General features: G+C 40.9%; 1 protein-coding gene across 1 annotated transcript; it reads right to left on the reverse strand.

The window, feature by feature from the left end:
- Positions 1-7385: 7385 nt before the first annotated feature.
- METTL22 (methyltransferase 22, Kin17 lysine) lies at positions 7386-17607 on the reverse strand. Its single transcript, XM_009947772.2, has 10 exons — positions 17448-17607; positions 14450-14800; positions 14022-14062; positions 13792-13936; positions 13225-13296; positions 12597-12650; positions 11309-11389; positions 10190-10292; positions 9209-9377; positions 7386-7669 (listed from the first exon to the last, which is right to left on the reverse strand). The coding sequence occupies exons 1-10, from the start codon at positions 17575-17577 to the stop codon at positions 7634-7636; spliced, it is 1182 nt and encodes a 393-aa protein (XP_009946074.1). The 5' UTR covers positions 17578-17607; the 3' UTR covers positions 7386-7633.
- Between the last annotated feature and the right edge of the window lie 8472 nt (positions 17608-26079).

A 26079-nucleotide genomic window follows, 5' to 3' on the forward strand; every position in this document is an offset into this window, starting at 1 on the left:
TTTGCAGATGCTGTGACAGGACCTTTCTGTCCCCGCACACACGGCTCGAGGCTGGGCCATCTACACCTCTTCGTTTCCACTTATCCTGGGCAGAACTCCTACATCTGTCACAGTTTATTACAATAAGAAAGATTTAATGGTTCAAAATGGAGAGGAAAATAGAGCAGATAATTTCTTGGTGTCCCTTCTGATCAATCTACAACTTAAACCTACTACTGATATCCCACTGAGCGGCAGTTGAGTTGGGCCATTACAGAGCAGTAAACTTTACTTCTGTCATGGTATCTTCTGTCCAACTCACTGTTAACTTTCTTACCTAACTCATTACAGGTATTTTTCTTCATCTTTGAGGCAGGAGTTAATTTTACTTTTTAATTATTATTAATAAAAGTCTTACTTGTCACTATCTCATCCACTACCAGTATTCAAAGAGAAAAACAGCATTTCTTGAAGAACCAAAAGATGGTCCACTTGACAAGTTCCCTAGGGATTACATGGTACAGTCACTTGTGCTGGCACCAAGCTGCACTCAGAGACTGGAAAGGCGTTTTTGGATTACGTATTCCCGCAATAAACTGTCTTCTCTTTCCTTTTCCAAATAACTTACTTTATAGCTGGTGCTAGTGTATTCTTTTCATTGCCTGATCAGCTCAAGTCCCACGAATATAAACGTAGAACAAAACTCCCGTTCTTTCAGAATCATTATTAGTTATAAGAAACGGCAGAGAACAAAATCCATCAAATAAAGAAAATTTTTATAGAGTTCAATTTGCTGTCACTACCCCTGTTACAGAAGAAAATCCCTCCGACAAAGGAAGCAGGAGCTCAGAGCATGCCCTCACTCTGCTGAAGCAGCTAGGGACGTTCCTTCGCATCTCCTCTTCCCGACACCACTGGGCCTGGCTCAGCAAGCGGTCCATAAACACACACACACGTATGTAGATATTCTGTTAGTTCATCTGGGTGCTGCCGTCGGTAAAAGAAACTCCGTGGGTCACCTGTTGGAAGAAACCACCTCTGAGGACCCACGCGTGGGACTGACCCTGCTGGCAGCCGACAGAGGCAGGATTGTGCAAGAGACCCTTTCCCTGTTAACGCACCAACCCTCCGCACAGGCACAGCGCACACACAAAGTCAGCGCCAGGAGGAGCCAAACAAAAGCAGGACGAAGTCTGTAAGAAAATACGCGCCCTTGGACCCATGTCACATGCCCAAGCGTACGACCGCCTAGGAGCAAGTAGCTCTTTTTAAATCCTGCTACCAGATCTGAACCTCAAAAGACCTTTTGTCTCCTTCCATTGCTTTCTTTCAGCTACGCACATTACACCGTGCTTACCTGGTCAGTCTAGTGTAACTCTCTAGGTAACAGTCAGCACATTAATCAATTTACACTTTGTCCTATGAAAAACACTGCATAATCTTCTCTTTAGAGGGCAGGGGACAGTGAAGGGGCAGGATTTGTACCTAGACACAGAAGAATCTGAAAAGACACGGCTTCTTTCCAGCAGCTGTGAAAGATCCCATTCAAGACTAGAACCTTTTGGGTTTGGTTAACAGCAATTAGTTTCTCTCTGACAATGTCTTCAAATAAATGAAAACAAGTTTCACAATGCAGGAAGAAATGAAGAATTATTACTTACTCTATAACTCTGTTCTTTTCCTATTTTTTATTTCTCGTGACAGGGATCTTAACAAAAGTTTCAGTCCCTAACCTTTGGGATTAATCTACAGGAAAGCCAACTGTATTTTTCAGGTTACAAACACCATAACCACGCTCAGGAGGTGAACTGCATTTTAAAGACATGTTGCTAAGCATTAAGTGACTAATTCTCAATTTACTTTCAGACTGAAAAATCTCTACAAGTTTATGAGGCAGGCAGCTATCCTTGACATTTCAGCATCCTCTTTTCAGAAGCAGTCTTTAGTTTACTGTACCCAACACTCAGCACCAACAACTGCTTTAAAATCAACTGCAGTATTTGGCCTTAACCCCCCTGACCATCTGACTACAGGTAGTCATGGTTGGAGGCACGTGACTGAGTTAAATCAGCTTGCTGAAATGCCATGCGCTGCCACGTGTGTTCAGAGTATAGTTTCATATAACCCCAAAGTAGACCAACTATACGTTGCCACCAAAATACTTGGTCTGCTCTCTCTTTTTACCCCCAGCAACAAAATTCCACTGATGGCCTAGTACCGGATCACAGGAGTCAGCTGGATTAGATCTCATTTATCCAATGGAGAAATACACTTGCAATTTGACTTCCCTGGAATCAAAAAAATCTGACTCACATTGCAAAATTGCTGTAACCAACACTATGGAAGCGGAAAATCTATGACTAGAATATGAAATAAGCAGAGAGAGTTGAAAGCAGGACTGCTTCTACAGCAGCTGCCTACTCTTTTATCAAAACAAAGCATAATGCCAAACGATGCCCTTCACCCGTAGCCCACACAGAGAGAAACATATTCTGTATGGTTCAGTGATCACGGTTCAGATGGACAGACTGTGATTCAGCTACAGCACAGCAGCCCATGAACTTGACTCAGAATCTTAGGGCTCTTCAAAGACAGGCAGCCAAAACTCGGCCCACATAAAAGGCTGCTTCTGAAAACACACTGCTCAATGCAAGAAATAGGGCAGCTGCACAGATGTCATAGAGCTGAGCACCTGCTTCCCTCATTCTGTCTGCAAGAATCTACCCTTTTATTTCTCCATAAGCATTACAGCTTGCATCTTCATCTTTTGGCAGGCTAGTACCTCTACATAAAAGGACATTAAAGAAAAAGAAATATATATAAGTACATCATGATCAAGCTTACCTGTATGCATCACCTAGACATTTGGGCTCCTGAATTTCCCTTATTGCTTCCCACGAGTCCTCCAATTACCTGCGAACTAACCCCCACCCCCACTACTGTCGTGGGGTTTCCTGTGCTGCTTCCTGTGCAGCCGTGTAGGACTGCACCTCCCTGCAATTCCTGGCTTTCCAGGAATTGCCAACACTAATTTCTAGGCTTTCCCTCAGTTTTGTAGGAATGCCCCTCCAAATCCCTCGGGGTTTCCAGGAATTCCTTGTGCTCCTTTCTTGGACCATTATGGCTCATTCCCCCCACCCCCACCATTTTCAGGAATCCCATTTTCTGTCCAGGATTTCTGCCTTTTCTATTTTGTAATTGGTATGATTTGCTTGTATAGCAGCAGAAAAAGTACAGTCATCTTTGTTGTTGTTTTTTCCCCTTCTGCTATTTAAGGCCTCTAGCAGGATGCGGCTCTGTGCTTCACAAGCCGTGTAACGAATGCTCGTAAAATCACATAATACTGCAAGGTCATTGGTAAGTCTTTCCAAAATTGACTCATTACCTTCATTGTTGTGAAATAATCAATTCAACAATTTACTCTAAGCACATTTTGCTACCCCACCGGAGATAGGCAAGTATTATATTGGTTCCTTAACAAAAGATGCCAGAGTCCATTGCCTTATTGATCTTCACATGAAAGACAGCAGAAATCTGAAACACACAAAATCATTTCTTCAAGTTTCAAAAAGATGTCTGCCAGAATGAAAAACCAAAACAACCAAGCAATCAAAACCCAAAAATGCCACCACCCAGGGCAAAGCCCTTACTTCTCTCATGAAAACGAAAAAGGAGTGGAGGTAGCAGTGTACGCAGAAGCTCCGGAGAACAGTTGAGTTAAATCTCATGAGATTGTCTGTTCATTATCTGCTATAAAACTTTGAGATCCAACTTAAGTCCTGATCTGCTAATGAATGAGAAGTCCCTACCACACAGACAAAGTTACGTCCACTTAGAATGTTTCCTGAAAATCCAACACTGCTGGAGGCAGCCTCCTAAAGCTACTGTTAAGAAGTAGGTAATTAAACATCACTTTTTTTCAAGATTATTTCCACGGTAAGTTCGTCTGTAATACACACATCCGCAAGTCTAGGTGAGAAATGCAGAACTACGTATTCAACCGAAACTGTTACTCCAAAATACTGTATTGTTAAAATAGAAAGGAACAGGGTGTTTAACAAACTGTAAAATGTTTTGACTCAAAAAGTGTTGTACAGCAGATGGAGCTACAAGTATGGTCTATGAATAGCCACCTACACATGAGAACACACAGAGATAATAAATATACATAATGTATCGCATCAAGCGATTATTTTAAACAACTGTTCTATCTGCTACAAAATGACAGGCAGAAGTTCACTTTTGTGAACCAAAGTTCACAACAAAGCAGCTCTCCAAGTTTCACATCAACAAAGATCGAAAAGAAATGAATGTTACCAGCTTGCAAATGCACATTCAAATGTCACATAACAGTTCAAGTTCTTCTTTTGACCAATATCTACAATTATGTCATCCACGTTCCCCTTAAGAGGAGGTAAAAGCAGGGCAGGGATGCCTGCCATCTTCAATTGAAGTGTGAGGACTGAGAAAGGATGTGTGTTATTTCACCACACACCAGTGACAAAAGTAAAAATCAGTTTGTTTCAAACAAGATTCCTCCTGGAAGACCATGAGTCCATCCATTACCGCACTTCCCAAGACAATTGTGACACTCCTCTCCTTCATCAGAAATAAGTGCACTGCAAGCGTTCCGCAGGCTTCCCTCCCCCTCCTTTGGATGACCAACCAGACTACGCCAACCAGATCCAGAAGTGTTCCCAAGTGCAGAATGACTTTATATAGCAGACGAGAGAGTCAGGTTTCCAAATGAAATCTTTCCAACCTCAGCTCCACAGCAGAACAGAAACATTAATACATTTTAGATTAAGCATCTACCTTCTGTTCCTTCCCCTTCGCAGAAATAAAGGACTTGCAGGAATGGGCAATACTGACTAGAAACATTTACTAATTCCCCTTTTTTTACTACTAGCTATGAGGTGATCAAAAAGAACTACATGAATAGGCCAGCAGAGTTCTTAGGGTTTTACAATGAAATATGCAAACACTTTCCCAATAGCCCACAAGACCAGACCATCCAAACTGATACTGAATCACTTGGCTTTTCTGTAAGTTGTATGAAATGAGAGCCTCACAATTTCCACTGGACTGTTGCATACGTACTAACATCTTCTCCCCCTCACAATCATATTTTCTCTCCTTTCCATCTGGCTAAAAATCATGGCAAAAACCAGCAAAAAAACAGGTATAAGAGAGGACTGCCAAAAAACCCTCTAACTAATCTAAGAACTTTGCCTGTTACAATTTTTCAAAATTTACATACATCACCACAGGAGCATATTATATCTTAAATCATGCTTTATTAGGAAAAAAATCCTTCTTGATTACATAAATACAGATAAAGTGCTCAAGGCATTATCTTTTTAAGCGCTTACTTGATTTCCAATCATATTCTTTATGCTCAAGACTAAACAATTCCCCACTTCCAATCATCTTAATAAACAACGAACTGCTGAAAGTGTAAATTTGCATGACGAGAGAGTCAGGTTTCCAAATGAAATCTTTCCAACCTCAGCTCCACAGCAGAACAGAAACATTAATACATTTTAGATTAAGCATCTACCTTCTGTTCCTTCCCCTTCGCAGAAATAAAGGACTTGCAGGAATGGGCAATACTGACTAGAAACAACTACCACGTATGATATATTTAATGTAGGATTAAAGACAAAATTGAGAAGGTGGCATCCTTACTTAATATCCTTAAGTAGCATCCGACAATTCCCTAGCAAGACAGGCTAAATTATCTCTCATTAACACCACAAAGCTAAGGCATCGTGAGACTCTTGTAATTCCTCTGTCTTAGAATTGTTGACTATTTTTGACTATTCCTTATCATCAGTGAAAAGGGTCATACCCAAATTTGTAATTTGCCCTTTAGATCTCAGTCACTGAGCCCTCAAAGCTGTTGGTTCCCCTAAGCAGAAAGATGCACTTTGTTTCTTTAGGAGGATATTCTACTTCAGCTCGCTTCCCAGGCAGCCATGAGGTTTGTATTTACTCAACCAAAGATACAAGTATAAAAATCTTTTTCAGATGTCAATTTAAGCCAGCTGCGGTAAAAGAGCTGAATCCTACATTTAAAAGATCTGCAGCAGCCCTCCACTCAGATGAGTTTCTGTTGGTAATTCCAAAGACTTTCAGAAGTCCTGCACAAGTAAAAATTTTCTCTAACTGCACATGCTACTTCACATCAGTTCAAATTAATTTCTTGCTACAGCCTTCAAAAAATTACTACTTAAATAAGCAGCTACATTCAGAACCAGTTGGTTTCAGTTAATCTACCAAATAACATTGCAAAACAAACAAACAAAGTAACACTGGTTTGAGAATCTTTGGATTAAAATACAGTTTTGTATCTTTGAAGTTCAAATAAGGGTTCTGAGAGAGAAGTCCTGTAGTAATCTAGGCAGATAAACACTAACATAATGTAATTTTTACTTTGACCATACTCACAGGAAAAGCCCATCATCATCTAATAACCTTTCATCTCATTAAAGAACATGAAAAAAATATGTCTTCATCCATATAAGCAGGTTACGAAACACCTGACCTAAAACAACTGAACTAAACCAAATGTAAAACAGACTTTCGAGTCACCAGATGCTTCCAATGCAATGTATGCACACTCCCACGAGTCGCAGGCCGGAACAGCTTAATCACTGCTACTCTCATACTGCTAAAGAATCCAGCAGGCACAAGAATTTCTGTGACAGGGTATATATGGCAAGTGATATAAACATAAGAGTACACATAAGATTTATAAAAAATACAAACAGACTTTTGGTTTCATTAATAACACAGGAGAGATTTGATCAATATGTTGTATTTTAATCCAAAAGCTGAGATACTGAAGGGCCCAATTGCATGGGCGAGACGTTTCTGGTCACCTCCTTCTCCCCAGCCTCACACGTATACATTGAGGGTAGAATTCCAAACGTTTAAAGAGAGGTAGCAATCACTTCACATGGTACCTTATTGCCCTCAACCTGGCAAGGACAGAATAGCTTAACATTCCAGCAGGACAATATAGCTCCAAGACCTCTGTGGAGTATTTTTCAAGGCTTAAGCAAAACACATCTTACCTGTCTTCAGTTCAGACAGTAGCCCTAAACTAGAACGACTTAGTCCTCAATTTTCAGTTTGTCCTAAGTTTCATACACAGATTGCCTAAACACAAGCCCAAGAAAGACAAACAGGTCTCACCCAGAACACTGCTTCAGGAATGTCCATAAATACAAATAATGTGGAACTGGGATGAGACCACGAGCAGTGTCCACGTTCAGAAAACTAAAAAGGAAAATGCATGACATCTGCAAATTAGCTACATGGAAAAGGTTAAATGCCTCTTTGTCTGACTCTAAAACCTACGTCATCAATCCCAAAGAGCAAGTCACTGTGTCACTGCCACTGTTTGGCATCCAGCACATGCTCTGGAGATCAACATTAAACAGTTTTGTAAAAAAAAAAAAATCAGAGAAACCATGTCCTAAGTGCCAACCCCAAAACTTACTGAAGTAAAGCAAATCTGCATAGCAATACTTTCCGAAAATACAGTTCCACCAGGAAAATGCTTGTCTTGCGAAGAAAATCCTTTTATAATAAAACACCAAAAAAGCCTTTATCCTTAGATAAGATCTTCTATTTTCTCATGTCCCTCTCATGTTAGGTGTTCAGCAATGATCTTCCACAATTCCTGCAGGAGTGTAAAAAATACATACAGGTATTTTTTCAGATCAGAAGGTCGCAATTATGAAGAAAGTTCAACATGCCCACTTGCAGACAAGTTTTAAGACACACCCCATACCTCCCCCTATAGACAGCATCCATCTATGGACGCAAGCTAAATCCATCTATGTAATCTCCTAGAACAACCACCATACTATCTTTAAGACAGAGCAACAGAATTGATTTTTTCATTCTTGTAGCACAATTTTTTAAAATAATAAATAGTATAATTGAAATAATTTGTTTTAAAATAATGTCATTGCTCTGCATGACCTTCTGCAGTATTGTGACTAATAATTTTGCTCTTTTTCTTAGCCTGTGTTGACAAATGGTTTCAATAACGTTAGTAAAAATACAACTGAAAATATACTAAATTTACTGAGGAATCAAGGCTTCACAAATGCATGTGTTATACAAACACACATCGCCTTCTCAATCTGTGGGACAATGAAAACAAAAACCAGACCACTCTATTTCTGTAGAATACATTAGTGTATGCTTTGTCTGCTATACACAAGATTATTAAGAGACTATCACATACACCATGACATCTTGAATTGTGGCAGTATACTTCATGATCAATAAAAACCTTAGGTGTTTTAAAAAGGCATATATTTCAAAGACCAGTACCCTTCCGCAAAAAGGCTAGGGAATGAGTTCGCACATTCAGGTATAATCCAGGTTACATTTATACACTTGTAAAACTCGTTTTAAAGTTTTGTATGCATGTTTTGTGCCTGAAGGTATCCGCATTAAGTAAAATAAATCAATCGCATGAGGTACCAGTGGCCCCCATAATCTTACTACGCGTACATACTGCAGAAGTCACAGCAATAGCATGCTGACTACAGGAACATCATTTCTTGGTAACAGATTTGCAATCCAGCACAAGATTTGCAAGTTCTCTAAAAAGATCTGTTAGATGTATCGTTCTAGAAGCTGGCAAGCTATTGGCTACCCTGCATAATAGTCATAAGAGCAGACAATTGGGGAAAAAAAATAAAGAAAAAGAACCGTACGTGCTTGGGATAGGTAACTACAAATATTGTGTCTGACATGTTTCTGCATAACAGAAGTTTACAGCTAATCAACTTCTTCATAACATTAGATCATTATTGCCTGAACCCTAAACTGGGTTTACTAAAACTATGAAATGAAAGTTCTTCTACAAGCAAATAAATGAGAAGAGATTGTGGTCCCATTTTCTAGTCAATCGCAAAAACTGTATTTTACAAAGTAATGGAGGTTGTTTCTTAACTTTTGAGAAAAGGAGTGCAATCTAAGCCACTGTACTGCTGCTGATAGAAAAGGGCATGTTATGTCAATCTAGTACAGATTATGTAAATGCAAACAAGAATCATTTTAAAACAACAAAAAGCCTAAATGGAAAGAAATGAGAAGGTAATATTTATTCTCCTGTTCTTACTTCACATTAAGTCAACAGCTGAAAACTAGTCTGAGGTGATTCGCCCAACACACTGCATTTATTTTAATGAATGCCACTTACCAACTGCTCAATTCGTTCATAAATGAGAAACTGGCAGAAATCGAGCTTAATGGGCTCCACAGTATATTTCATTTTTCTATCTTGGAGGTTCTCCAAATCATTTAGAGTATTTCTAAAATGACTGTAGGCTTCACATGTAACATCCATATGTCTTAAAGTGAAGTTCAGCCTGGCAAGAGAATATTTAATTTAAAAAGTCTCTCCTACACTGGCATCTTAAATAGCTATGTAACTTTCCTCTGCTAACGGAAAAGGTGGGTCTTCTCACTGTAATTAACTAACTTCGATAGCAAAAGAAACTCACCCCCCTGCTATTCCTGAAAAGCAGACAGGAGTTGTGTTAACATCAATACCCAGTAACTCTTGGATGAATCTTTCCATTGATTTTAAGGCACTTTGCTGCAACAGAATCACTGGCTTGGCTTCCTGGACAAACACTTGGCAACAAATCATATGAATAGCTATTGCTTACATATCTCCAGAGATTTCAGCAAAGCCTATTTATATATTAGCTTACAAATGGACTGCAACACATGACTACTTAGAAAAATTCAAGAATTCCTTGAAAGAAAACACAAGAGAAATTGTTATAGAGGTTCTTAAGCTGGGAAACATATACCCCAATCCTAAGCCCCTTCATTGCACTCTATGACCTCAAAAGTATATAGCAAATGTTGTCAGGCATTACAGAATAAGTCACTCTAGCCACCTATTTATCCTTATTTGCACAGAGGTTATCTGATGCGAGACAAAAGGTAGGACAACAAAAGCTGAACTCTTGTGGAAGTCGAATTCTGAACCGATAAGAACTCAACATGTATTAAAAACAACTGCTTGTCCTGAGCATATACTGCAGCCTGTGACCAACTAATACAATGAAAAACAGGAGCTGACCTTCAATCAAATCATAAGTTTCTTCCAAATAAAGAAAGCACGTAAAGTTTTTAGTGCTTTTTATTTTAAGTTCTTGGTACTACTTACCTCTTTTCTAATGCTAGGTAAACTGTGCAAGAATTCCTCAAGTTGTGTGTGATTCTATACAGTGTTCTGAACAAGGCATTTGTCAGGTCATCATCATAGAACACTACGAAAAAAAAGGCGAAGAGCATGAAATAGGTATGTTTAAGTGCACTATTTACTTAAGTTTCAGATATGAAACAACAACAGGCCTTAGTTTGATTATTCTAATCAAACAAGTCACTATTTAATTAAAATCCCGAAGTATATTTTTAATGGCAACAACTGACCCTCTAATAGTATCCACTGCTGCTACCTGTGCCAGGCTTTCTTTAAGATTTCTCTCCTATCAACAGGAATCACTTCTGTCATACCTAACTTACAAAACAAGTTTCTCTCAGCCTGGAAATATCTTACTGGAAAGCTAAAAAAAGACAAGATATCACAATCTATAGGGCATCATTTCTTACAAAATTACAAAAAAGGCAGCATAATACACCATTATAACCATATCTCCTTGGAAAACAATTTTGTAACACCTTTCAATATCATAGCTAAAACCAATCCTCCTTTATTTCTATATCTAAACAACAATGGTTTTCCCATCCAGATAAGCTAGTCTGTCACTTTTCAGTATTTCACTTAAGCAAGAAAAAGAGCAGAAAAAAAAAAAAAAAAAAAGACAGAGATATCCAAAGGTATAGGCTCTATTGGCGAGTGCAGCATCTGAAACTGTTTTTCACATTACAGAATATATTAGTCTAACTGCCTGTTTATCACTATTTGCACAGAGGTTATCTGATGTAAGACAAAGGCAGGACAACAAAACTCTTCTGAAAGTCAAATTCATCACTTACTTGTGATTGTGTTCTTTGAGTAATTTATTTAGTCACAAATAATTACCACTCCAAAGGAAAGAAAAAAATCTAGCAGTTTTCAACGTATGTTCTCCTATTGCTAATGCAGAATGTAAATACAATAGTTTAAAAAAAAAAATACAGGCAGGAACACTGAAGGCAGAGCTTTGACAAATTAGGTAAGGATCTGACCTATTAGATTCTAAAAGCAAATTAGGTATGTTTAAATTATTACTGATAATGCTCAGCTGTCTGATTTAAAAGCTTACTGTTTATATTTTCCTACCATCAGCTGCCATTATCACAGTACAGTGCTCATGCAAATCAGCAATCTCTTCTTCAGACCAGCTATAAGGAGCTTCAGGATCTGTAACAAAGAATATGGCTTTGGTGTACATGATTAAATGTCTCAACTGATTGACAGCTGGAAAACTCCTGTGGTCATCTGCCACTCCATAAATGGCGCACCCCCTGAAGGTAAATCAAAACTTCCCTCTGTTCATTCTCTGAAGTTCCCTGCAGTCCTTTGCTTTCTCTCTGTTATGTCCAGCCCTCACAAGGCTGACTGGGAAGTTTCTTTGACTTTAGAAATTACTACCCTGTAGTGAGATTGCAGATTTAACTAGTTAAAATAAATACTCCTTTAAATAAAAAAGCAAATGCATCTTTGCCTAAGTTTTGATTAAGCTTCCTACTTCATCATGCTTTTTTAAATTTAGCCTTTGTTAAAATACAGAAACTTTCTCTGAAAGTCTAAAAAATATAAAACCTTTTCAAATAGCTTTTCAAAGTATCAAATATTTTCATTAACAAGAATTTTTTGAAGTCCAAGAGAGGCTTTTCAATGTGTAAAGAAAGATTCCACTTGCTCGAGTGGTTGTTCTATTTTTTAGAAGCATTAAATCAAATCCAACTGATGACATAAAAATTTATAAAGTAGGCTTCACATAACCTAGTACTACCATTTTGTGTTGACCCTGCAATCACTAGAAAGAAAGTTCTAGTGATCTGCTTTACTACCACTAATTGCACTTTAAATGTTACTCAAGTTAGTTGTCTTTATTTTTGCTAAAAGCAGCATAACACATTCCCTTGGCATATATTTCAAATATAACACAGTCACCACTACATTTAGAACAAGTATTTATACATCTTCAAATCACCACCTACCTCCCCGCCACCTCTTCTGTTTGTGTGTTCATGCAGCCCTAAGCCACACAACGCCATCACATCAAAATCTGGATTACAGTAACTCAAATCCACGTCACTGTGCCTGGATTCCATTATCACTACATAACAGACACATCTTGTTTGCACCTCTGTATTTTGACCTAAGTAAAGGACAGTCACCATTTGTCTGTTCTCATCCTGACAGTAAATCCCTCCTTACTCATTCACAAGGCAATGATGCACCCAAAGACAATCGGGTACTTTCAACTATTTTTTCAGAGGTGTATGTGCTGGAGGACTTACATCATAAACCACAGAATAAGCTTTACTTGACGGTTCTGAGGGAAAACAAAACAAAACAAACCACCAAATCCTATCTGAAAGGACCCATTACAACCACCTACCAGTGCAAAATTCATCTTTCAGCCAGTCCAATTCTTTCACTTTAATTTCCCCTCCTGTGGGTGAAGAAAGATTCCATCAGTCACAAATGGCCTTTCAGACAATACCCAAGCAAATGCAGAGTCAAAATCTGTACTGAAACAACTGCTGAATATCTATTATGAAACAAGTCAAGTTGAACATCAAATCATTTACTGTACAAAACCAGTTACCCACTCTCAAGAGAACAGGATGAACTTAAGAAAACCTATGTTCTCTTTTATGTGTCTCACCTGCAGAATAATTCTCCTTTCCAGAGTTCCACCTCTGTCATTTACACCCTGTTTACATGAACCTTGGCACCTGGATATCTGTGATCCTCTCAAGAACCTCAGCAAAACTCACACACTGACTGTGCAGGAACTACAGCTGGATTTAAATGATGGCCAGAGAAAGAGTAAGTGTCTTGCTCTTCTCAAAAGGAAGCTGAGCACATACAAGTATCTTGCATCTTTTTAAATGAGTCACTTTTAACAAAGACAAAAATTAATTTTACTTGTGAATATGCTGGGTAGTCGATGACTGTGCTGTTTAACCCCAAAGTAGTTCACATACAGGAAACTGCACAAACACTGACTGTACAGCACTTACTGCCCGGCTCCATCAAGTGTTTGTTTAACGCAACATTTTGCTCACACATGGCCAGAAGATCTTCACCAACATCTGGAAAAAAGTGATAATGATATTCAAAATAGGACTATTTTGCATGGGCCATGCATGCCCCTGACATCTCAGGATCTAAATACTCTAAATACTCCTAAATCTCTCTCAAGCTGACGAGATTAAGGAAAATTCAGAGCAACTCTACCCACTGATGATTGCTTCCTTAGTATCCCTCTTGCTTTTGTCTTTCAGTACTAAGCTCTGAGCCACGCCTGAAGAAAGAAGGTAGATCCCTATGCTCCCTATTTTAATCTAGGAACACTATCTTGAGTTCACAGCAATGCATCTTGCTTTTAAAACCTTGTGGTTAAAAGTAGCACTGCTTTTTCAATCTGTTGAGAAAACTCTTTTTATTTTTCAATAAACAACATAACTTTATACACATTAATAAGAAATTATTAACTAAAACTGAACAGATGAGGATGAAAATGCCAGGATGAAAGCATTACTTCATGAAGTTTGATGAAAACATTTAACTGAAAGTAACTGCCTTACCTGTGCAATAAACTCTCCTGGCAACTGTTCCCATGATAACGCTTGTGATTCCGGTGCCACCTCCAAGCTCTAGCACTGAGCAACACCTGAACATGTCCCGTTTAAACAGAATGTAATCAGCAAGAAGAAAGGCTGCACGCCAGACCTGCGGATAAGAGAAGCAATTAAAACTGAGTAAATTCTGAAGCACAATCCATGAACAGGGAGGTATCACAAGGCAGAATACGTACTTGTTTACCAACATCTTCTAAGGGTGTTGCCATAGTATGTTCTGTGAAAATGAAAGTAAAGCAGGAATAATTATCTCAAAATGTTGTTCCAATCAACTTCCATAGCAGCAAATTTGAAAATCAAGTCATGCTTGATCAAGTCTTTCAAATACAGAACTAAACACTCTTAATTCTATATAATAATGCCAGATAATCCTCAAAACCCCACTCTAAGGGGCACCGAGTCTCCCATGGTATACTATTACACAAAGAACTTCTGGAGAAAAATGGTAAATTTTTTAAATATTTACAATATCACAGTATCATGTTTGTTTTATTATCTCCTTTCACTTAACAACTGCTGTACTATTTCCAAAAGAAAACCTATTTTTTTGTTTTACACAAACATATCCATTCCATTTCTCCTTGACTGTAAGCCTACCATTTACCTATTTTAACAACATCACTGCAAGTGCATTCTTGTTCTTCATCTTCAAAAGCATCTTCTTTCCCTTTCATCAGAATTACAGGATACACTCTGTCCCTCAAAATATCCTCCGCTTCTAAATCAGAGGCACTTTGAGGTCTTCTGACCACTTCCAAGTCTCCGTCATCATCTAGCAGAGCTTCTACTCCTTCACTATTTAATTCTCTTTCTTTTTTTGGATTATTCCCATCCTTGTCACACAGTCCCTCTACACCTCTGTGCTGGTGTTCTTTTTCTGTTGTAGCTTCTCTCACATGTTGCTCAGATGCCGAATCTTCTGTGTTCCACAGGAGTTTGAAACACGACAGGAATACTGTAAGAACATGGAGCGGGGAGAAAACACAATTTATGCACAACTTCCACATGCGTGAAATTTTGTAATGCACTTCACATATTAAAAATCTGGAGGACAAAAAATTACACAGAAAACATGAAATATAGTTCAATTTGCTGCAAAGAAATATTTCTGTTATTAAGTTCTGTCAGTAGAAGGAAACGAAGCACTTTCACAGCCTACTGGCTGACTCAGCATCTACGCAGTCACAATGCACACCTTCATCTGACTGAGTAACATTTATTTTAACAGTTGGCACAAGGAATGGCTTCTTACATCCTCCAAAAGATCTTCTGTTGAGGCAAGCTCAAACCAAGTTGAACGAAGAGTTAATACAAGTCAGAATGTGTTTCTTTTGGTTAAGATTTAATTCCTATCTTCTAAGAAACATGTTCTAGTAAAAAGCAAATAGAAATGTTTTTATTGTTTTAAAAGTCTTCAAGAATTCAAGCAACTTCAAGCATTGAAATCAGCTTAGTATGAGTATGAGAGAGCAGAAATAAGCTCACAGGAGACAGGTTGGCAAAGCCAGACATGCTGACATTTCTTTTTTAAAAAAAGTCTTCAAACTGAATCTTTGAGGAGATTCAATGAGTAAGGCCATTACAGAATCACAGAATGTTAGGTCCCTTCCAGCCCCTCGAAAGATCCAACCCTGCAACCATCACCCAGTGCATTCAGCACCTATTAAAAATTTAAGTTATCCAAACACAGGCCTTGTCATTTTAATTATAGGAATCTGTATTGTCTAAATACAACACATGAGGAAGAAGAAACATTTGTCCTTCCATTTACAGTTGATCTCAGCTCTCCAGCAGTGCTTACACACTGTGCTTGACTGAATAGGCCAGTCATAGAACACAGTATCATAGAATTTGGTTCTCTACTCTGGTATGAAATCAGTGCTTGTAGACATCTCAGGCTGGGTACTATTATTCTAAAACCATATACAATGCGTTGAGACTTGAGAAAAAGATAGCCAAAAATACAACTACTGAAAAAGGTCAACACCAGCAGGATTCCAAGAAAAATGTCTTAGAATTATGTTCAATCACACCAAAAGGGAAAAGATAAAGTGCTTGCCTCCGCCGCTTTCCACAATTTCACAGTTTATGGAGTTCTCTTCCAGTTTCTTTAAAAAGCAAGACATTCAAAGTCGGTCTACTGAAACCCGAGAGAAGTTCTTCTCTAGAGAGGCCACTTTCAGCTAGATCTAATAAAATCTTCATTGCCTACCCTAGCATGAGAGATGTTTTAAGTCATCTACTGTTTGCATGACAACCAGATTAAACCGATTTCAACAGCTAACAAATTAGAGGATGCCATCAATGAATTAAACGCTTTTGTTCTCCAAGTCCGTTCTGGTCCTCTGCATGTTCTATGGCGTTTCAAAAGGTGTAAAGTAAAACTGCCCCAAAGCAGCAGAGACTAAATCCCCACGAGGTTCCCTAAAAACCAGCAAAGTGACAGTGCTAGCTTGTCGTCATGTTTGTTAAAGCTGTCATACCACAATCCAGTTCTTGTCTTAACAAATAAAGGAATTTCCCAGACGAAGTACATTCAGAGGAGGTCGCACTTGCTGTCACTTCATTGTTGAAAGGTGCTTTCATCAAGCAAAATCACAGCAAACAAATGTCAAACAGCATGAAGGCAACCACAGCACTAATTACCCCACTGACCTGATCAGGGTCAAAATTATTATTATTATCCACTTCTTTGTCAAGCCTACTTTTATCATTTTTTACATCGTCACATGCTAGAACAGCTGCCAAAGTTATGCTTTTTATGTCATAACTGCATTTGAAAAAGCAATTAACACTCCTGTTGCAGCAGGAGCAGTACTTTTCTACAGAGCCCTTTACCAGCAGCTTCAGGGTCAGTTTCCTTGACAACTTTATAGAAACCCACAAGCTGGCCATCAGTCAGAGGCATCTGCCAAGTCATTCCCACTACAGCCTTGACTCTTCAAATCGTCTAAGTCAGCCAAACCCATTGCTATTCCAAGCTTTCTTGCTGCTGACTCTTTTAAAACCAAAAAAACCAACACCCAACCCAAAACCTAACAAAGCTGTCAGGCTCCTCTGGAATAGACGGTAAATCATCACATAAAGATTTTATAAAAATTCATAAATCAATTACTAATAATTTTTATTCTAAACTTAAGTTACACTATTTAAACCCCTGGCTTCTCACCTTTTGTTTGTATGCAAGAAACAGCCCAACCTTTTAACATGATTCCCAAAGTGCTATATTGAGATTATAGCTAAATGAACAAATAAATAAATAAAATTAAACCTGCAGGCAAGCTAATTTGGTTACTTCTTCGCAGAAAATAATTTAAAATTTCTTTTTTAAGATAGGCTGTCTACACATTATACATTAATAGTTTTCATTTCTGTAGTTAATTTCGTGAGGAGAACGCAGCTAGCCCTCCTGCTGAAGACAAGAGTAGGAAGTGATTCTGCTTCTAACTGGAATAAAATATGTAACAATTAACATCAACCGTTCAAAGGAGGATTCAGACATGACAAAGATATGAATACACACCACTGTACATACACATATTCATACTTTACACTATACATATGACTATGAACACAGCTCCCTCAGTCTAAACATACATTACCTGGTTGTCCGACTGCATTCAGTCGCACCATGAGATGTCTCTTGTTTGGACAGTGCAAGTGAACATCGGAAAGCACAGTGTCACTTCTAAATGTGCGGTTATCCATCGCCTTCTTCCTTATATCTCCCATGACGTGCTGGTGAGAGGGACATCTACAGTACCCAAACAGTCTGCTACGAAGCGCTGTCACAAAGTGATTTGGTACTTTTCTACTAACAGCCGTCAAGTAACAGTTTTGCTCAGCAAGATAACCTCATGACATAGTTTCTGAGAAGACCTCAGGCAAGATGTGATCATGCAAGCTCCACCATGCTCCAACATGAAAGCAAGCTGCACATCCAACACAGCCAGCTTTTAGTGACATCCTGACGCTGTCTGAACATTGCTCCAGCAATATTTTAGAAAATAAAAATCAGATTACGCTGTTCAATAAAATTGCAATGCTCCAATGCTCTCTTTTACAATGCTCCAAAGAATAAACAAATACATAACTGCTAGTAGCTCACTGCCAGACATCGCGTATTTTAGGAAGAGCTACTAACTAGCTTGCATTAAAAACACCCCCCCTGAAAAAAACAGATGTTACCAGGAATGCACAGACTTACAATGCTAAGTCAAGGCCTTCAAGGGAACAGAAGGCCTTGTGTGCACAACTTCACCATTTTAAGGGATCTTGTTCTTCACAGGGATCTCTGAATTTTCTCAGAAACAGACACAATTGGCAAATGCACTATCATAGGTTAATCCCCAAATTTTGTAAAGAGTATCTGCTCTTCCTGAAGAAAACTGAGCTCCTTTTATATGCCTCGACTAATCGGGCAGTTAACATCTCCTGTCTTTGGCGCTCTTTATCCTTCCCCAGAAAAAAAATATAAACACCTGAAATCATCGTTATAACCTAATGTCCAAGACAGAGTCATTTCTCTGTCCTTAGGCACAAACAAATCAATCACTTCTTATGAACAGAAAAATGAAGAGAGTACTTCTCTCCCTACGCTCTACAAAGCCTGACATTTTGTGAGGGTGTGAAACACTAATGAACCGTAGATCTGAAACCAAAATTTTGGCTTTAAAAACTGAGATGACAAGCTTAGATCACATACACAAACCATCAAGCACTATATGAATGACTTGGTCAACAAAGACACCCGGGTCTCACCAGCTATGAGCCCCTTACGTAAAAACTGCTGATGCCATTTCTGGTGTCAGCATTAACACCCTGGCAGATTAGGCTAAATTTTCTATCATCTGCTTGTGCTTGAACAAGATCATAAACATACGGGCTTAACAAGCTTCAAGTGACACCAGCAGCTTCATAACTTCAGCTACGAAGTCCTACCCACTTCTGCAAAACCTAACGCAGCCCCAAACCCGCCCTTTCCCGGCAGAGGCCTGGGCACAAGCTACATCCGAACTGATGCAAAGCAACAACACGCAGCTCCTCCCGCCCCTGCGGAGGGGACAAGCCAACGCGCCGCCATCCCCGAAGCGCTGGGCTCCGTTTCGCCGTCAGGGCACAGCCCGAAGCACCGAGCCTCGGCCTGCCCGGCGAGCGCCCGCAGCCAACGCCTCCTCTCCCCGGGGACCACCGCCTCCCGCCCGGGTAGCGCAGCGCAGCGCAGCGCAGCGCAGCCCGCCCCCCGCCGGTTTCCGACGGAAGCCGCCCCCCCCGCTCTCCGGGGCCGGCCGGCCGCAGCCCCTCGGGCCCTCCCGCGGGGCGGGAGGGGGTGGCTGCGGGGGGCGGGAGCGCGCAGGCATGGCGGCGCCAAGGCGAGCGCGGGCCCAGCGGAACGACCCCGCCTCTCCCACGGCCCCCACCTGCCGCCACACGGCGCCTCCCGCCGCCATTTCGGAGGTGACGGCTCCTTCCGGCGCGCGGCTGACGCCGAGGCCGCGCCCCGCTCCCCGGCAGCCCCCGCGGTGCCGGGCCGCGGGCGGGCGGGCGGCAGGCGGCGGCGCTGGCTCGCGGGCCGCCGGGCCGGGAGCCCCCCCCCTGCCGCCGGGGCCGCCGGGCCGGGAGCCCCCCCCCTGCCGCCGGGGCCGCCGGGCCGGGAGCCCCCCCCTGCCGCCGGGGCCGCCGCAGGGCCCGGCCTGCCCTGCCCTGCCTGCACCCAGTCCCTGCGCGGCTCCCGGCTGGGGGCCGCCGCTCGCTCGTTTCGCGGGGCAGGGCGAGAGTCCCAGCCGTCCGCTTCGGCTGCAGATGGGGCCGCGGGGTCTCCCCCTGTCCTCGCGGGGCTGCTTTATTTAAGAATTATCCGGCACTAAACCCTGGGTAAACTTCTGTTTGGGGAGTCAGTAAATGGAAACCAGCAGCTAACTTTAGTCTTGCCAGTAAAGCAGCCACAGCAGTTTGAACTCACCTTTCTTAACCCCATTGTTTCATCACTTGGTTTCAGCATTACTTACCCTGTCTCGGTTCATGTGTAATTCCATGCAAAACCTCCAAACAGCTTCAAAACAAAAACTGGAAAAACCTCTCTGGAGGCAGGTGGGCATTTCTTCCTTAGCCCAAATAACGTCAGAACTCTACTACCACTGTGAGATTAGAAGAAGCCATAGCAGTATTGGCTCACTTATTTGGGGGATAGGGGGCTTAGCTGCTCAATTCTGCAGGGTTTTTAACTAGGTAGCATGAACTAGGTAAAATAAAGTTAGGTGTTGAGCAGGAACCCCATATCAGAGTGCTTTGGGAAACTAATAACAGGAGTTTGCCGAGTTAGGCAACAGCGGACTGGCAGATTTCAGTACCTTCATTTTGGCTCTCGGTGCCTTAGGTAGCCATTGCCCAGCGGAGCTCATCTGCAGCAGAGAGCTGGCTGCTGATCCAGCACTGAATGCGGGGCCGTGTAGCCCGGCCGTGCTGTCTGGAGGCCGTAGGTGGTGTGTGGGCGCAGCGCAGCGCAGCTGCTGGACGCGCTGCCACTGACCTCAGTGCCACTGACTGCAAAATCATAGACACAGGTGTGCTCCAAGCTCCCATCTGTATTCTAGTCAAGTGCCTCTGCAAGTGTGCAAGGGCTATTGAAGTTGTTTGAATCTTTCAGCAGGAGCATCTGGTTCAAAAGCAGGTATTTACATACTAATTACTTATCACATACTAATGTCAACTGCTCTTGTATTTTTCTTGAGTAGATGCTTGTGGGGAAGGAATAATTAAAGAATTCGGGGAAAAAACCGTGGAATGTAATGCATAGTCTGTATTTATTTCTAGATGTCTGTTTCACATCATCTACATCCTTCTATGAAGGCTAAGAATTACTACGAGAATGAAGTGATCTTTCCCTGTTTTACAGTGTTGAGTGATAATGAAATGGAAAACACAGTAAGCCATTCAGATCTCTCACTGGAGTTTCTGTGGGCAATTCTACTGGATGAACATCTGACAAAAATGCTTTGGAGATTTGTTTTCCTTTTATCTGGCTCCTGTGAAAGAGCAGAATATTATTTTACTTCCTGTGGTGATACGCTGCCACATAAATTATTACTGCAGTCTCTCTCTGCTGGCATATTCCCCGCGACTATAAAGTGCTAACAATACGCAGACAAAGCAGATTATATTTGTCAGAAAATCTTACCAGTTTGCCACAAGAGACACTTACTGGTGTGCAGGCTAAGTATTACTAGCTAGGTGTTTCTCTACACTACGCAGGATCTTCTGAACGCAAAGGCACATTATATGAGAAATGGAGCCGCTATAATTTCTTTTCTAAAAGAGGCAGCTACCTTGTTTCACATATATATAATCATTAGGCAAAGCAGGAATATCTTCTGGCTGCAGAAGGTCTTAAAGGAGCCGGTGTAGCTGCAGACATTATAACGTGGGTGGCAACTTAATGACAGTTGTTTGGGGACAGTCTAGCTCTGGAGGTGCAGTTTCTGTACTAGACACAAGAGGGCTTTGCCAGCAAATTCCTGTGACCTACCTCTTTTTAAAAGACTTTAGGATACACCTCAGTTACATTTCCTGTCTTCCTCACAGCCGTGTGAACTAAGAATTTGCCCAAAGAAAGCAACCCTTGGTCACATCGCACCAGGAATTAGGGGACTTAAAAGAAACGACCGCTTCCCCATCCTTTCATGGCCCAAAGGATATCACTAGGACAATTCCTTACAGAATGCCTTCTAAAATGCCAGCACTGCTCCAGGAGGCTCCGAGAAGAAGAAAACTATATAGACAACCCTGAAATAGATCTATCACAGGGAAAATCTAATTCCTTAGGAACAGAAGAGAGAACAGAGCTGATTCTAAGCAGACAGGAATAACCAGATGAATTAGTACACCACCACATATTTGCTCTTGCACTATGCAGTAGTATATCCCTGATAGCTCACGATGTCTTTCCAGTACATGCTGTATTGCCTCTTTGCTTGTCGTCTTTTCTTTCATTGTGTCTGCCAGACAGAACGTGCTTTCATTAGGTCAGTACGAACAAAAACTAAACCAAAAAATGAACTGAAGGGTGTCAGGAAGAAAAAATGTATCAGCCCTCATCATTTCAGTCCTACTGTACTGGGGCTTTTGAAAGGAGATATGCTGAACTAGTTCTTACTTCGTCTTGTTTACTGGTATGCAAAGTACTTGAGATGAGTTCCTGAAGCCATCAAGCAGCACGCAGAAATGTCAGGCAACACAGCGAATAAAAGGACTGTTGGTCTAGATGATAAATCAGTGAGGAATTTTGCTGTGCTCTCCAAGCACGTATGGCACCTCAGTGTTGGTCAGCAGGTTGAAAATTCCTAAATAACTACTTGAAGTTGAAAAGTGCATGAGAGGAATAACTGAAAAATAATTAAAAAGGGCAACTGCAGCTGCCAGCTTTTGTGTCTCCACATTTCCTGAATATCCATTTCTCCTTCCAAGGGGAAGCTAAGAATCGCACTGCCTCATCAGCCAGAAAACTGAGTAACAAAGCGCTAATGCTAGCAGCACAGAGCTAAACTCCACAGTGATTTCTTTTCATTAACTGTTTTGTGGTTGTCTATCGGATACATTCACACTCCTTGACTATAGGTTTTTTCTCCATGGGCTTTTTCAGAACAATAATTTGCATACCTTTGACATCACCCCATCATAACTTCTCACGTGCAACACAAGCTGATTTGTACAGAAATTTTTCTGACAGGCATGTACGTAATGTCTCAGGTGATTCTTAGGACAATGTCAACCCAGTGAATATGACTGCAAACACCAAAAATATCTCTCTTTAATCAGGGGAAAAGGAGCAAAATTAAGGTAAATGAAAAGCCCTCCTTCACTCCCAAGCACATCAAACCCACAAAATACAAAAGCTACTCTGATTATCCAGCAGAAATCAGGGATCATCAATTGTCTTTTAAATCAGTATCTCTGCACTAGATTACAGTGAAGAACTGCTCCAAACCAAATGCTCTCCTAACATTTTAGCAAAGACTTTTAACATTGGTCAGTGCTCCAGAAAGTAAGAGAAAGTTCCATCCATCCATTCTGCTCAGCACCACTTCCCATTAGTTTTTCAAGTATGTCAGCCTAATAAGGCAGTTGAATCAGCCTCAGGCATTTCTCAGCCTTACACCTGCAGTGTATGAAAAACAGGAAAGTGAAGACTTTAATTTACCTCACATACCAGGCAGCTTTACAGAGGTTTTACTGCTTGTTTTAAATGTTGAATTGGGCCAATTTCATCCATTGACTGGGTCAATGCCAGAGATAAATGGGGCCTATTCAAGACAGACTAATGATTAGATAATACAGCAGTTTATTACAGGCTGTTCACATCATCAGGGGTCATTTAATCTCAGTTTAGATTCTCATTGGACCTGCTCCGCTCTGCCATCCTGTGCTTCTCACCTCCCTCTCTCTCATTGTGTCTCCTCTGTATTCACTTGCACATACCATGGCAGACATCCTCTTTTGAGCTAGATGGGCGAGCCAAAAAATGCTTTCTTGTTGCGTAATACAATCTCCCGTCTTGTCTACTGGTATTAAGACTGTGAGAGTAATCCCCCTCAAGCAAAGTCGTACAGACGAGGTCACCTTTGCCATCTGCTTCAAGTGGGCAGTATTTCACTTACTCTGTAACAAATCATAACTGTGCAATGGAAATGAGACACTTTTATTAAACTAAGCACTTTAGCATAACCACTGACCTTGATACTACGAAAAGTTTTTGTATCACATCCCACCTCATTCGTTTCTTCCCTGATCTGTTCTAGAGGCAGGCTGTTAATATAACCTTTGCTCAGTCTGGGGATTCAGATCAGGCTATTCTGTGAGACTCCTGTAACTCTCATCCATATACTGAGCACTTGAGGCCTTATTATGTTAAAAAAAAAGCCTGGGTAATTAATGTCTGGCTAACGCCCAAGGTGGAAGCGTTCAGTGTTGCTAGAGGTCTGTCTGCTTTTCCCCGCTACATATGCACCACTATGTCCTGTGGGAGCAGCAGGAGACTGCAGCCTTTCAGAGACCAAAGGGGTGTGCTCAGCTGGGAATCACATAGGTTGGACAAACAGAAAGACACATGTAGGGAACCTCCTGTCTGGGTATGGATGTAGAACAGAGCCCGACTGGGTGTCAGGGCTGATGGGGAGACACACGGAAGGACCCAGGAAAGGCTGTGCAAGGTGGTGCAATGCAGGAGGCCACTTCAAGTCTGCATGGCAAGGCAAAAGGAGAGAGCTCCCCCTGTGAAAGTCTCAGCGGGCAAGATGGAAAAAAAGTCCCACATTTTAACATGATTTCTTTATTTTAAAAGCTGCTTTGCTCCATTTTTATTTTCTTGATAGGTCTTGGAGACCAAAGCTAATGCATCCTGCAAGTCAGGGTGCTGAGACACTAAGGGTGAATCTCTCTCAAGCTCTTTTTTTCCCCACATACTTCTTCCGCAGTCAAAAATATTTCTGTTCTGGGTGGATTGGTGCCTCCCTGTTTTTCCTGCACTGCCTTCGTGTTCTGCCTTCTTTTCCCTAGTCTTCCTGAACAGTATTTGTCCTTGTCAGGCCTGTCACTCAGTATTTGAGCTTATCAGCATCTGTTCTAGCTGTTCAATACTCTCTGATTAGCTGTACGTGTTCTTCTGCTTGACATGCTACATAAATACGTGCTCGATTAAGTAACACAAACTTCCTTTTTTACTTTGTGTTTCCTACAGCAATTTCCAGTAAATCAAATTATGCTTCTCAAGAGTTTTATGCAGTTCTTTGTGTGTAGCCATGTCAGAATTCAAACCAGTGCTCCGTAAATCGATTTCCAGAGTCCACAACTTTGAAGAGAAGAGAAATGAGACCAGCTGTTGCTTTTTACTTTCAATACTAATTTCCTTTTTGCCTGGCATCTTTCTCATGTATCTGAGGGATGTGAGGCTAAGACAACTTTTTGGGGTATGCTGAAATACACTATTTGAGCTGGGATGCCCCATGGTGAAACTCGGTGCCATTATCACTGGGGACTGCCATGTGGGTGACTTGGAGGGATTATTACTAACTGAGAAAAGTGACACGTAAGAACAGAATTGATCTTTGGGTGTTTCACAGTGATGGAGATCAAGCCCAGAAGAAAATGTGAAGAAACCTTATATTCAATACAACAAGAAGAAGATCATTTTCAGATGTCATTAGGTAGGAAAGCAGAGTGCCTAAACCGGGAACTTTTCTTTCACATACTTGAGCTAACACTTTGTATGTCAGAACACTGGATTAACTGTCTTGCATACTTTTCAGCTACTGGCTCCCTATTCAAAGAAAAGCTAGATTAAAAAATAGAAATTTTTTTTTGGCTCTAGACAGAACTTTCAAAGGGATGAGATGTGACAGATCTCTTTATTGAGTGTTTTGTACTGCCCTTCAAGCACAAAAGTATTTGGAAAATTTTAACTTATCTGAAAAGCTTATCTGAACCAGCCTCTTGAGATCCTCTTCAGTTTTTGTTCATGGTATCACCCAGCACAAGCATGAATAATCAGAGCTTTCCCACACTCTATATTCTCACATAGTGAAAACAGGAAAACTTGGGACTTAGAGTTGACCCCAGTCCAAAGGAGGGAGCCTAGGTATGACGTGGTGAAATAGAGACATACAAATACATTAAGAAAGAATGCCAATTCAGCATGTTTTGAACCTTCCTGATATGCTTTGCTTATAGCTTGTATGAAACCTAAACCCCCTAAAGACAATAAAATACTAAGTTTTGTATGTATTTTGTATGAGTTTTGTTACACACAGTCAAAGCAACTGCCCGAGACCCTATGGGGCGCACAGTAACTTGGTAATGTTCTTAGCTGATCCAGTACGGAGTTTACAGGATTTACTGCTGTATTTTTCCTTTTTTGCACCAAAACACAATCCTATATTGTATGCAGCAGCAGTAAGTTATTACACTCCATAGTTTTACCAGACAATCCTAAAGCCTAGAATGGCTTTGCCAGAACTTTGCCTATATCCAAGGTACATGCCATAGTAACATCAATAGGGTTTTTTAATTTGGGAAACCCCTGTGATGTAAACTAACGTGGTGTAACACCACAGAAGAAGGTTTTGGGCTGCTTTCTGAGGCAGCATTTGATCAGTGACTGCAGATGGCCTGCAGCAGTCATCTGTTGTTTTTGTGACTGCAGTAGGAAGGACTGATATAACTGAGTAGGAAAGTTAGTTTCTG

This window comes from Leptosomus discolor, chromosome 14 (genome assembly GCF_034619465.1).
Source record: "Leptosomus discolor isolate bLepDis1 chromosome 14, bLepDis1.hap2, whole genome shotgun sequence".
Lineage (NCBI taxonomy): Eukaryota > Metazoa > Chordata > Aves > Leptosomiformes > Leptosomidae > Leptosomus > Leptosomus discolor.